Source organism: Pseudophryne corroboree, chromosome 9, assembly GCF_028390025.1.
Source record: "Pseudophryne corroboree isolate aPseCor3 chromosome 9, aPseCor3.hap2, whole genome shotgun sequence".
Taxonomy (NCBI): domain Eukaryota; kingdom Metazoa; phylum Chordata; class Amphibia; order Anura; family Myobatrachidae; genus Pseudophryne; species Pseudophryne corroboree.
The window spans coordinates 64,843,076-64,857,854 of NC_086452.1; the positions used below are offsets into that span (position 1 = coordinate 64,843,076).

General features: G+C 47.8%; 1 protein-coding gene across 4 annotated transcripts in view; it reads right to left on the bottom strand.

Moving 5' to 3' along the window:
- The window catches only part of DMAP1 (DNA methyltransferase 1 associated protein 1), a 109,518-nt gene that overhangs the window by 73,997 nt on the left and 20,742 nt on the right, over nucleotides 1-14,779 (bottom strand). For all 4 annotated transcript variants that reach the window (XM_063939472.1, XM_063939470.1, XM_063939469.1 and 1 more), the window contains exon 3: nucleotides 3,620-3,711. In XM_063939472.1, coding sequence (XP_063795542.1) covers nucleotides 3,620-3,711 — 92 coding nt within the window. The remainder of the gene's footprint in view (nucleotides 1-3,619; nucleotides 3,712-14,779) is intronic.

The window sequence follows — 14,779 nt, forward strand, 5'->3', positions numbered from 1 at the left end:
ATCAATTGTCAGCAACTCAATGCATAAAAGCATGCAGACATGGTCAAGAGGTTCAGTTGTTTAACATATTGACCATGTCTGCATGCTTTTATGCACTAGAATAGGAAAGAAAGGAAGAGCCCTAGTACTTTTCAGTACATGGCTGGTCATCTATGAGGAGCACAGACCAGCTCTGTATACTTACTATAGATGGTAACATCACATTTCCGGTATTAGTATTATAATGGAAACCAACTCAGGTCATCTGCCACTAGTGCTAGTTGATAATTTGTCAGGGGTGGGGGGCAAGGGACAAGAGCAGTGTGCCGGACATATGGATAATAACCGGCTAAACCAGCCTGGCATCTCTCCTTGTATAGGCAAATTCTTAAATGTCGTCAGGTCGGCTGTTCCGGTCCTTCTAGATGATACATCATATCCCCTAAAACAGCTATGTACACAATGTGGCACCTGGTTCTTCAAGGACAACCATGGTAGTTACGAGAGGACACGTCAAGGACTCTTGTGTGGAGTATTCCAAGATGAGACATGAATTTAACTGAGTTACATTTTATGGTTAAGCAATTGGGTGCCCTCCATTCTTGCTCAGTTTTAGCTCGACTACCCAGAAACTCTCTCTGCAGGGTGGCTACTGCCAATCGGAGAAATATGAGGGAGGTTCAGCAGCCTAAGTGTTATCTAGGTCCAGCCTCATTGAAGTCAGCACCATAGGAATAGGACCAATTTAAATGAGCCAGCCACTTGGTCCTCATCCTACCTATGACTTCCATCAGGCTGAGTAGAAGTCACTAGCCCTGTTAGACTGGTTCAAGTTTGAGCCTGTGCACATATGGAAGACTCCAATGACTTTGCTTTGTTTGTGGACCCTCCAAGAGCAGGAGATCATTGTGCTTGGTGCTTACACGGGGACCAGCACACTCCAGATGGCACGTGACTACAGTACCTTTAGGTTAGAGCTAAGTGGTATACTTCTTGTGCAGTACACCCCGACTCTAGCTGACTGTGTGATATACCTGTGTCCTCTATAAACACTGAAAGATGTATTTTTATACAAAATAAAGGGATGGCATCTCCCTAGTTGTCTGCCCCCGAGATTCCAACTCCAAGTGGTACCGGGTAACCTCAGGAGGCACATGAGGCATCTTCAGGGGGACCAGCCAGCGCATACTGGGTACACTGACATTTATTATGCATTTTAATTCACACTGTCTACTGTACGTAAACAATTAGTTTCATACAAAGGATCAGACACAACATGAGTTGGGGAAGAATACAAGTCCTTTTGTGGAGGGTAAATGGTCCATGGGACCTCCCCATGGACCCTTACAGGCGGCTTCTTTTTTTTTCTTCTTCTTCTTTTAAATATGGGCATCATAGATCTCCCTGCAAATTCTATAACCTAGGAGGACTTATTGTGACTATAACCAGTTGTTTATTTATGAGTCCCAGTTATAGAAGCTACATCCTAGAACCTAAAAGGAGTGGGGGCACAAACATCATCACAAGGGGGTGGAGTTCTGAGTATGAAGAGAGGGATACAGGAGTAAAAATAAAGACACAGAAATGTTTTACAAAAATTTGTTTACATTGACAAAATAAACTAATTCCCCCCCCATACACACACACACACAAACCACCGTGCCACACAATCTTTATATAGAGAACGATTCCTGTATACCCTTACACCTCAAAATCACAGCTATGCCCGACTTCATTCATAAATTCCTGAAAAATGTAAGAATAGAGCAAGGGGTCACTGTAGGAATCAATTTCCCTGCAGCCAACCAATCAGAAGCATTGGGATCCCCCTCCCCCACTCTTCCAATTAGATGCTTGATAGGAAGCATCCATTTTTTAGGTCATCACTGAGGGGAAAGCAGTCAGGGCTTGGCTATTGTTGCATGGAAGGGGATTTCTTCATTTTTGTTATACAAAGGCTTACTGTGTATCTTGCTCAATGAAACCTTATATTTGCAATGCATGATTATTTTTGCTGTACAGTTTAGGTATAATGGAAAGCAAGTTGCAATGCTCAAGCTCCGAGCTGGAGATTCCATTTTTTGCTGCCGAAAACACCAGCCCTGTGATGACCACTAGATGTCACTGTGCAATTACACGTGCACTGTGCCGGTTATAGAGGAGATTTAAATCAGTAGGCGGGAGAAAAAAAATCTGTCCTATATGGCTGCGGCTTATAATTTACTTCTCTTCATTACAGATTTGTTTGTTAATTTTTTCCTTGAAAGAGAGGAAGGTGTCAAGGGGAGATGCTCCCAGGATACTACACCATCTCCCATGTAATGTAATGGGCGCACCATTGTAGTAATAAACTTGGTGATCCAACCCATAAGGGGCCCCGCTCCCGAGTTTCTATCTCCCCCTGTCCTTAACACAACGCGTTTCTCCATTGAAGGAGCAGCGCATCCACTTAGTGTTTCACCATCACTGATAATTACACAGCTGCAGTCTTACTGGAGCATGGAGAAGCCCTGGAAATTCCCTAAGAATCCCTAATGACACAATGTCAATAACCCAAAATAGGTTGAGCAGTGTTTTTATAGTTACTCTATAGATTGCGACAGAGATGTCTGCAACAATAATACTTTGAAATGCATCAAACAAAAAAGAATAAGGTCAAAGAAGCCGTATCTGTGGAGAGAACCTTTAAGGACACACCATAAAAACAATCTGTGTGTACAGAAGCCGGATGTCTGAACGTCATCCCTCAATATTCTGCACACCTTCCACACAGCCCAGATACTCTCCTGAACACCCAGTATTTGTTTCTGAGGGGCAGATGTATTAAGTCTGGATAAGGCATAAGGAAGTGATAAACCAGTGATAACTGCAAGGTGATAACGCACCGGCCAATCAGCTCATAACTGTCAACTTACATATTGGAGCTGATTGGCTGGTGCGTTATCACCTTGCATTTATCACCGCTTTATCACTTCCTTATGCCTTCTCCAGGCTTAATACATCTGCCCCTAAAAGACATTTCCATCCAGGGCTGAGCTCAGTTTTAGATGAAAGTCTCCAAGTTAGACATTACTTCAATACATCCCTTACCTGGCCTCCAGCCTCAAAGGGAGCAGCAGTGACAGACCGCGGGAAAACCGATATTTCGGACTGAATGTTGGTTTCATTTGTAGAAAGCCACCCACAATTTCTTTGTTTTTTAAAATAGTTTTAAAGTTTTAATTAACACTTTAGTCCTATATAATGGCCCCATTACTATCTAATTGAGTTCTACTCCCTAGCCACCGGCCAGCTTTCCCAGCCTCAGTCATACAGATAAATGGCAGAGACAACCTTTCATACCTTAGCCTCCTACTCTCCCTCCCAGAATGACAGGCAAGCGACACACCCATCCTGGCTTCATAAGGGAGCTCCTCACAGGTGCTCTGGTTGATCACTGGCATGCTTTCAGCTGCAGCAGGCGAGAGATGCACTGCTAATAAGACACACACTTTCTATGCTCCAAATACATGACTTCCCTAGGTTTATCAGCTAAATACCCCTGGTTCCTCTATAGCACACTGCTCCTATTGCCACAGTATGTACATATAGTAACCATTTATGAATTACCCAAGGAAGCTTTTGAAGATGCACCACCTACTTTTTGTCAGAGTAGAGGAGCGCATACACCTCCCGGTGCATCCCCTCCGGCCTCTTGAAAGTGAGGGTCTCAGATGATTTCTTGGACTTTTTCTGCAAGTAAAAGTAACTGTATTAGAGGCGGTGAGGGAGAGGTGCGACACAGTTATGCCGATTAGCCATTTCTTACACCGAAACACAACTACGCTACAGTAAAAACATTTTGGTGCCGATTTCTGAGTCGGATACTATGCGATGATCACAAAGTTGGTGTTTATTTTACAACATTGCAAGCGTCTAATTCCCTACGTTGGCAGTTTTTGGGCAATGGCCCATACATCCCACAGTGTCTGCACAGAGGCGCACAGGAGAGACTAAGCTGCATGGACTCAGGAATGTATTAGGTTTCCCTGGGCAGTGGCTGGGTGGGGACTAATCACATGCACCAGATATTCTGTCTGACGGCTGAGATACAGGACTGGGGCTGCTTCAAGTCCCAATGGTGCTTCTGGTAGCTCTGACTACAAACGCTGAAAGTGGGCGTCCCAGCCCTGGTGACTTCAGACGCACGGCTGTACACCAGGGGAAGAGCTTATGGTATATGCAATTGCGGTCGAATTGCCGCAAATGTCGAAAAACGGGGCATTTTCAACACAAAAAAAAATGATTCGACAATGCAATACAGTACTTTTTTTTTTTTTGTTTTATTTAATATTTTTATTAAGTCGAATGAACTGTTACAATACAGACAGGAGATGACAACTCCGAGTAAATATTGAATCACATACAAGTTATCCCGTGGAGGGGAAATCCAATATAACAAGAACAAAGGAGTGCGTCAATAATGACAGAAGTGTATATCGACTACAGTTTTTCTGAGATTAAACAATGATAAACGTAAAGAGGAGAAGTAGTAAGAGGAAAGAAGAATCTGAGGAAGAGACAGATAGAGTGGGAGAAAGAGAGGGAAGGGGGGGGGAATGGGAGAGTGGTGGATCGTCAGAGAAGTTAGCAGGGTGGGAGTGTGCCTTGGAGGGCAAAACCTCCCTAGCGCAGACCATGTCAACTGTCCAACCCAGGACGGCATAGCATCTCTTATATTTATTATGACCTTTTTGGTATAGGTTAATGCATCATACCGCATCACTTTACATCACACCCCTGAAATGGAGGGTGTAATAAAGATGAACCAAGGTTCCCATATCCTCCTATATTTGTCCGATCTATCATGTAAGGATGCTGTAATTTTCTCCATTGTGGAGATATGCCAAATTTTAGCTATTAGCATGCTCCTATGGGGGGTATTGGTTTTTTTCCAATTCTTAGCTATCACACAGCGGGCTGCATGTAAGATTTGAAGAACTAGGCTATTTGCATGGCTATCTAAATTGGGTAAGGGAAGGCCCAGTAGGGCTGACCATGGACCCAGGGTTATTCGTGAACAGAAGATAGAACTAATGAGAGCTTCCACCTGAGTCCAGAACATGTGTATTTTTGGGCATGACCACCATATGTGTTTGAAATCTCCGGTTTGGCCGCATTCACGCCAACATAGTGGAGAGGACCCTGGAAAAATCCTGTGTAGGGTCGCAGGGACCCGATACCATCTCGTGTAGACTTTGTAAGAATTTTCCTTTACTAAGGAGGAAATTGAAGACTGGGCTACTTTTTGTCTAATGGTTTCCCAGGAGTCTTCATCAGGGGGAGGGCCTAGGTCCTGTTCCCACTTACTTTCATGGGGGAGTAGGTCAACTGCCTTCAGGGAACGTAACAAACCGTAGAGTATGGATATAATGCCCTGCCGCATGGGAGAATAAATACAAAGACGTTCCAAGGGGGTAGGCTGGCGAAAAACCTGGGATTTGGGAAGGGAGCTTAAAAAGGAGCGGAGTTGTAAGTATTCATATGCCACAGGTTGGGAAATATTATATCTGTCACATAGCGATTGAAGGGAACGCCATGAGGACCCATCTATAAAATCAAACACCAGACCCGGGCGCGGGTCCAAGTGGAGCCACGAGTGGGATCGCAATGTTGAGCCTGGGGGGAAATCCCGGTTATCCCAAATAGATGTGATGGGTGAAGGGAAAGTGGACAGGCCGTAATGTCGAATGCAGAAAAGCCACAGGGAGCAGGTGAGTTTTGTTGAAGGGATACAAGTATGCATTGACCGTAGTGGCTTAGTTGGCGTAAGGAGGGAAACCAAAGTGGAGACCCCGGCCGCAAAGAGTTCAATTTGGATCCAGGGTAGGCGGGGGGTTGGGGAGAACCATGCTAAGGCCTGACTCAGGTGGGTTGCATGATAGTATTTACGGATATCCGGCAACCCCCTACCTCCCATTAGCAATACAGTACTTTGACAAAAAAAATGTCCGTTTCAAATTCGACTTTTTGCAATTCAACAATAGTCAAATTCGACATGTCTGCAATGGTAAAAATGCGGCTTTTCGACAAAAGTATATTCAATTGAAGAATGTCGATTCGACAACAGTGCTTTTCGACAGTCATTTCGTCATTTTCAGTCCGCCTCATTTTGCTGACGGAATCTAATAAAATTTTTTAAAAAACATGTTTTTTTGTATTTTTTTTATTGCCAATAGCATATCTATTTATATTAGAAGGGATTATCTACTTGGTTTGTCTATTAGGAGCCACAAGTATTATTTATATATTTTTTTAAAAAATATTTCTTTTTTTTACTGACTAAAATAATATGGAGAGATCAGAGCATGTTTTTCAGTGGGAATGGGTTAAAAATCAAGAAAAAAAAATGTGGTGTCCCCCCTCCTAAGCATAACCAGCCTCGGGCTCTTTGAGCCGGTCCTGGTTGTAAAAATACAGGGGGGGAAATGACAGGGGATCCCCCGTATTTTCACAACCAGCACAAGGCTCTGCGTCCGGTCCTGGTGCCAAAATTACGGGAGACAAAAAACGTAGGGATCCCCCGTATTTTTAACACCAGCACTGGGCTCCACTAGTCAGAGAGATAATGCCACAGCCGGGGGACACTTTTATATCGGTCCCTGCGGCCGTGGCATTAAATCACTAACTAGTCACCCCTGGCCGAGGTACCCTGGAGGAGTGGGGACCCCTTAAATCAAGGGGTCCCCCCCTCCAGCCACCCAAGGGCTGCGGATGGGAGGCTAATAGCCAAGTGACAAAAATAAAGAATAGTTTTTTGTAGCAGAACTACAAGTCCCAGCAAGCCTCCACCGCAAGCTGGTACTTGGAGAACCACAAGTACCAGCATGCGGGGGGGGGGGGGGGAACGGGCCCGCTGATACCTGTAGTTCTACTGCAAAAAAAATACCCAAATAAAAACAGTACACAGACACCGTGATAGTAAAACTTTATTACATACATGCACGCCGACACACACATACTTACCTATGTTGACACGCCGACTCTGTCCCCTTCTCCACGTAGAATCCACGGGGTACCTGAAAATAAAATTATACTCACCAAAATCCAGTGTAGATCTGTCCTCTTCTACTTGTAATCCTCGTACTTGGCAAAAAAACAAAACGAAAATCCCGGACCACGCACTGAAAGGGGTCCCATGTTTACACATGGGATCCCTTTCCCCTTCTGCTGAGACCCCCCGTGACTCCTGTCACAGAGGGTCCCTTCAGCTAATCAGGGAGCGCCACGTCGTGCCACTTTTTTTCTCCTAGTCCATAGAGGATGCTGGGGACTCCGTAAGGACCATGGGGTATAGACAGGCTCGGCAGGAGATATGGGCACTCTAAAGAACTTTTAGTATGGGTGTGCACTGGCTCCTCCCTCTATGCCCCTCCGCCAGACCTCAGAGAAACTGTGCCCAGAGGAGATGGACAATACGAGGAAAGGATTTTGTAAATCTTAGGGCAAGATTCATACCAGTCCACACCAAACACACCGTATAACCTGGAATATACGCAACCAGTTAACAGTATGAACAAAAAACAGTATCAGTCAAAGAGAAGCCAATTTTTTTTGAAAAAATATAGATAGGGCCGAAATCTGTACCTTAATTGAGCCTAATTTTAGGCCCATATCCACTCCCGTCTGTAGGAAGTGGAGAAAACGGCCCAGATGGAAATCTTCCGTAGGAGCAGTCTTGGTTTCACCCCAAGATACACATTTCCTCCAGATACGGTGATAATGCTTCGCCGTTACCTCCTTCCTAGCCTTTATCAGAGTAGGGATAACTTCCTCTGGAATACCTCTCTCTGCTAGGATCTGGTGTTCAACCGCCATGCCGTCAAACGCAACCGCGGTAAGTCTTGGAACATGCAAGGCCCCTGCTGTAACAGGTCTTCCCTGAGAGGAAGAGGCCACGGATCTTCCGTGAGCATTTCATGAAGATCCGAATACCAGGCCCTTCAAGGCCAATCTGGAACCACGAGTATTGCTTGTACTCTGTTTCGTCTTATGATTCTCAACACTTTTGAGATGAGAGGAAGAGGAGGGAACACATAGACCGACTGAAACACCCATGGTGTCACTAGGGCGTCTACCGCTACTGCCTGAGGGTCCCTTGACCTGGCACAATACCTCCGAAGCTTTTTGTTGAGGCGTGACGCCATCATGTCTATTTGAGGAAGTCCCCAAAGACTTGCTATCTCTGCAAAGACCTCTTGATGAAGTCCCCACTCTCCTGGATGGAGATCGTGTCTGCTGAGGAAGTCTGCTTCCCAGTTGTCCACTCCCGGTATGAAGACCGCTGACAGAACACTTACGTGATTTTCTGCCCAGCGCAGAATTCTTGTGGCTTCCGCCATAGCCACTCTGCTCCTTGTCCCGCCTTGGCGGTTTACATGAGCCACTGCTGTGATGTTGTCTGATTGAATCAGAACCGGTAGGTCGCGAAGAAGATACTCCGCTTGTCGAAGGCCGTTGTATATGGCCCTCAATTCCAGTACGTTGATGTGTAGACAAGCCTCCTGGCTTGACCATAACCCCTGAAAATGTCTTCCTTTTGTGACTGCTCCCCATCCTCGGTGGCTCGCGTCCGTGGTCACCAGAACCCAGTCCTGAACGCCGAACCTGCGACCCTCTAGAAGGTGAGCACTCTGCAGCCACCACAGGAGAGACACCCTGGCCCTGGGGGACAGGCTTATCTTTTGATGAAGGTATAGATGGGACCCCGACCATTTGTCGAGAAGGTCCCACTGAAACATCCTCGCATGGAACCTGCCGAAGGGAATGGCCTCGTAGGCTGCCCTCATTTTTCCCAGAACACGAGTGCATTGATGCACCGACACTCTTTTTGGTTTTAGCAGGTCCCTGACCATGTTCTGGATGTCCTGGGCTTTTTCTATTGGTAGAAAAACCCTCTTCTGTTCCGTGTCCAGAATCATGCCTAGGAAAGATAGTCGAGTCGTTGGAAGCAACTGTGACTTTGGCAGATTGAGAATCCAACCGTGTTGATGTAACACTCTCAGGGAGAGTGACACGCCTTTCAGCAATTGATCCCTTGATCTCGCCTTTATCAGGAGATCGTCCAAGTACAGGATAATTGTGACACCCTGCTTGCGCAGGAGCACCATCATTTCTGCCATTACCTTGGGGAAAATCCTCGGGGCCGTGGAAAGCCCAAACGGCAACGTCTGAAACTGGTAATGACAGTCCTGTACCACGAAACGTAGGTATTTTTGATGAAGAGGAAATATGGGGACATGAAGGTAGGCATCCTTCACGTCCAGTGACACCATAAAATTCCCGGCTTCCAGACTGGATATCACAGAGTGATTCCATCTTGAATTTGAACTTTTTCAAGTAAAGGTTTAGTGATTTTAGATTCAAAATTGGTCTGACCGAACCATCCGGCTTCGGGACCACAAACATTGTTGAATAGTACCCTTTTCCCTGTTGGCCTAGGGGAACCTTGACAATCACTTGCTGTTGACACAGCTTTTGAATTGCATCTAATACCACTCCCCTCTCGGGGGAAGAAGTTGGCAAAGCCGACTTGAGAAATCGGCGAGGGGGCACCTCTTCGAACTCCAGTTTGTAACCTTGGGACCCAATTTCCAACGCCCAAGGATCCACGCCCGATAGGACCCAGACCTGGCTGAAGAGTCGAAGACGTGCCCCCACCGGTGCGGACTCCCTCCGTGGAGCCCCAGCGTCATGCGGTGGATTTAGCAGAAGCCGGGGAGGACTTCTGCTCCTGGGAACTAGCCGAAGCAGGTGTTCTCTTACCTCTACCCTTACCTCTAGCGAGGAAAGAGGAGCCCCGACCTCTTCAGGACTTATGCGACCGAAACGACTGCATCTGATATTGTGGGGTTTTTCTTTTGCTGTGGGGGAACAAAAGGCAAAAATGTAGATTTACCCGCGGTAGCTGTGGAAACCAGGTCCGCGAGACCATCCCCAAATAAAACTTCACCCTTGTAAGGTAAAACCTCCATATGCTTTTTTGAGTCGGCATCACCCGACCATTGGCGGGTCCACAGAGCTCGCCTTGCCGAAACCGCCATGGCGTTGGCTCTGGAACCAAGCAGCCCCACGTCTCTTTGAGCGTCTCTCATATACAAGACTGCGTCCTTAATATGGCCTAAAGTCAGGACAACGGTATCCTTGTCCAGGGTATCCATGTCAGCCAACAAGATATCTGTCCATGCTGCAACAGCGCTACAGACCCATGCCGATGCTATTGCCAGCCTGAGTAAAGCCCCTGTAGGTGCATAAATAGACTTTAAGGTAGTCTCCTGTCTACGATCCGCAGGATCCTTAAGGGCCACGGTGTCTGGAGACGGTAGCGCCACCTTCTTGGACAGACGCGTTAATGCCTTGTCCACCCTGGGCGAGGATTCCCAACGTACCCTGTCCTTTGCAGGGAAAGGATACGCCATAAGGATCCTCTTGGGAATCTGCAGTTTTTTGTCTGGAGTTTCCCAAGCTTTTTCAAACAATTCGTTCAGTTCATGAGATGGAGGAAACGTTACCTCAGGTTTCTTCCTCTTAAACATATGTACCCTCGTGCCAGGAACAGAGGGGTCATCTGTAATATGCAAAACATCTTTTATTGCCACAATCATATAATGAATACTTTTGGTCACCTTAGGGTGTAACCTTGCCTCATCATAGTCGACACTGGAGTCAGAATCCGTGTCTACTATTTGTGATAAGGGACGCTTTTGAGACCCTGACGGGCCCTGTGACCCAGCCAATTCCGCGGATTGACTCTCTGCTGTTTCCTTGGACTCAGCTTTGTCCATTCTCTTATGTAATAAGGTCACATTAGCATTTAAAATATTCCACATATCATACCAATCATGAGTCGGCGTTGCCGACGGAGACACCACAATCATCTGCTGCACCTCCTCCTTGGATGAGCCTTCCGCTTCAGACATGTCGACACACGCGTACCGACACCCTCACACACACAGGGATCTATCTATAAGGGCAAGGCCCTTTGGAGAGACCGAGAGAAAGCATGCCAGCACACACCCAGCGCCAACTGACACTGGAAACAATTCCCAGATATAGCGCTTTTATAATATGTCAATCGTGTACTACACTCACTGCGCTAAAATGTGCCCCCCCCCCCCTCTTTTTCAGCCGTGTATCACCGTTCTGCAGGGGAGAGTCCGGGGAGACAGCTTCCTTCAGCACACTGTGGAGAAAATGGCGCTGGTTAGTGCTGTGCGACCAAGCTCCGCCCCCTCGAGTGGCGGTCTTCGGTCCCGCTCAAATTTACAAATAATGGCGGGGGTAAACATATTCACTGACTCCGCAGCCTATATGTGTTTATCATGCCAAGAAAAGAAGTATATATTGCTGCCCATGGCGCCCCCACTGCGCCCTGCACCCATCAGTGCCTGCCGTGTGTGTAACGTGTGGGAGCAATGGTGAAGATCAGAAGTCTTCTGCCGCCTTAGACGTCTTCTTTCTTCTTATACTCACCCGGCTTCTATCTTCCAGCTCTGCGAGGAGGACGGCGGCGCGGCTCTGAGACGAACGGCAGGGGGATACCTGCGTTCCGATCCCTCTGGAGCTAATGGTGTCCAGTAGCCTAAGAAGCAGAGCCTATCATGTAAGTAGGTCTGCTTCTCTCTCCTCAGTCCCACGATGCAGGGAGCCTGTTGCCAGCAGTGCTCCCTGAAAATAATTTAAAACCTAACAAAATTCTTTTATCAGAGAAACTCAGTAGAGCTCCCCTGTAGTGCACTCATTCTCCTCTGGGCACAGAATCTAACTGAGGTCTTGAGGAGGGGCATAGAGGGAGGAGCCAGTTCACACCCATACTAAAAGTTCTTTAGAGTGCCCATATCTCCTGCGGAGCCCGTCTATACCCCATGGTCCTTACGGAGTCCCCAGCATCCTCTAGGACGTAAGAGAAAAGACGGGGGATCCCCTGTCATTTCCCCCCCCGTATTTTTACAACCAGGACCGGCTCAAAGAGCCCGAGGCTGGTTATGCTTAGGAGGGGGGACCCCACGCATTTTTTTCTGGATTTTTTACACACTTTTGTGCCGTCCATGAAGTCGAATCCAGGACGCACACTATCGTCAATTGGTCCGTTTTTCGACAGCGGGACTGTCGAATCCGTTTTTTATTGAATATGTCGAATTCGGGTCCCAGCGGGAGGGTATGTGACTGTCGAATTGTGTCGAATTCCGGCAATTGCATATACCCCTATACCAGCATTACATAGTCATAAAAGCACAGCTGAACACCCGGGGAAGGGCTGATACTAGCATTACACACAGTCACAGAAGCACGGCTGTACAGCAGGGGAAGGGCTGATACTGGCATTACACACAGTCACAGACGCACGGCTGTACAGCAGGGGAAGGGCTGATACCGGCAGTAGCACAGTCACAGACGCACAGCTGTACAGCAGGGGAAGGGCTGATACCGACATTACACAGTCACAGTCGTGCGGCTGTATATCGAGGAGGGGCTGATACCGGCATTAGCAGATAGTCACAGAAGCAAGGCTGTACACCAGGGGAAGGGCTGATACCGGCATTACACAGTCACAGGCGCACGGCTGTACACCAAGGGAAGGGCTGATACCGGCATTAGCACAGACGCACGGCTGTACACCAAGGGAAGGGCTGATACCGGCATTAGCACAGATGCACGGCTGTACAGCAGGGGAAGGGCTGATACAGGTATTAGAACAGATGCACAGCTGTACACCAGGGGAAGGGCTGATACCGGCATTAGCACAGACGCACGGCTGTACACCAAGGGAAGGGCTGATACCGGCATTAGCACAGACGCACGGCTGTACAGCAGGGGAAGGGCTGATACCGGCATTAGCACAGACGCACGGCTGTACAGCAGGGGAAGGGCTGATACCGGCATTAGCACAGACGCACGGCTGTACAGCAGGGGAAGGGATGATACAGGTATTAGAACAGATGCACAGCTGTACACCAGGGGAAGGGCTGATACAGGCATTAGAACAGATGCACGGCTGTACACCAGGGGAAGGGCTGATACAGGTATTAGAACAGATGCACAGCTGTACACCAGGGGAAGGGCTGATACCGGCATTAGCACAGTCACAGATGCACAGCTGTACACCAGGGGAAGGGATGATACAGGTATTAGAACAGATGCACGGCTGTACACCAGGGGAAGGGATGATACAGGTATTAGAACAGATGCACAGCTGTACACCAGGGGAAGGGCTGATACAGGCATTAGCACAGTCACAGATGCACGGCTGTACACCAGGGGAAGGGATGATACAGGTAATAGAACAGATGCACGGCTGTACACCAGGGGAAGGGATGATACAGGTATTAGAACAGATGCACAGCTGTACACCAGGGGAAGGGATGATACAGGTATTAGAACAGACGCACAGCTGTACACCAGGGGAAGGGATGATACAGGTATTAGAACAGACGCACAGCTGTACACCAGGGGAAGGGCTGATACAGGCATTAGAACAGACGCACGGCTGTACAGCAGGGGAAGGGCTGATACCGACATTACACAGCCACAGTCGTGCGGCTGTACATCGAGGAGGGGCTGATACCGGCATTAGCACAGATGCACGGCTGTACACCAGGGGAGATGCACAGCTGTACACCAGGGGAAGGGATGATACCGGCATTAGCACAGTCACAGATGCACGGCTGTACACCAGGGGAGATGCACAGCTGTACACCAGGGGAAGGGCTGATACCGGCATTACACATAGTCACAGATGCACAGCTGTACACCAGGGGAAGGGCCGATACCGGCATTAGCACACAGTCACAGATGCACAGCTGTACAGCAGGGGAAGGGCTGATACCGGCATTAGCACACAGTCACAGATGCACAGCTGTACACCAGGGGAAGGGCTGATACCGGCATTAGCACACAGTCACAGACGCACAACTGTACACCAGGGGAAGGGCTGATACCGGCATTAGCACAGTCACAGATGCACAGCTGTACACCAGGGGAAGGGCTGATACCGGCATTAGCACAGTCACAGATGCACACCTGTACACCAGGGGAAGGGCTGATACCGGCATTAGCACAGTCACAGATGCACACCTGTACACCAGGGGAAGGGCTGATACCGGCATTAGTACAGTCACAGATGCACAGCTGTACACCAGGGAAAGGGCTGATACTGGCATTAGCACAGTCACAGACTTTTCTGCCTGTGTAATTCTAAACTACTACTGAACATCAAAAGACATCTGAAAAACAAAAAACAAAAAGATTTTAAACCTACCGGTAAATCTATTTCTCCTAGTCCGTAGAGGATGCTGGGGACTCCGTAAGGACCATGGGGTATAGACTGGCTCCGCAGGAGACATGGGCACCTAAAAATAACTTTTCCTATGGGTGTGCACTGGCTCCTCCCTCTATGCCCCTCCTCCAGACCTCAGTTAGAGAACTGTGCCCAGAGGAGATGGACAATACAAGGCAGGATTTAAAAATCCAAGGACAAGATTCATACCAGCCCCCACCAATCATACCATGTAACCAGGAACATACATAACCAGTTAACCGTATGAACAACAACAGTGACGGTCCAAGACCGACTCCAACTGTAACATAACCCTTATATAAGCAACAACTATATACAAGTCTTGCAGAGTTTCCGCACTGGGACGGGCGTCCAGCATCCTCTACGGACTAGGAGAAATGTTACCAGTAGGTTTAAAATCTTATTTTCTCTTACGTCCTAGTGGATGCTGGGGACTCCGTAAGGACCATGGGGTTTATACCAAAG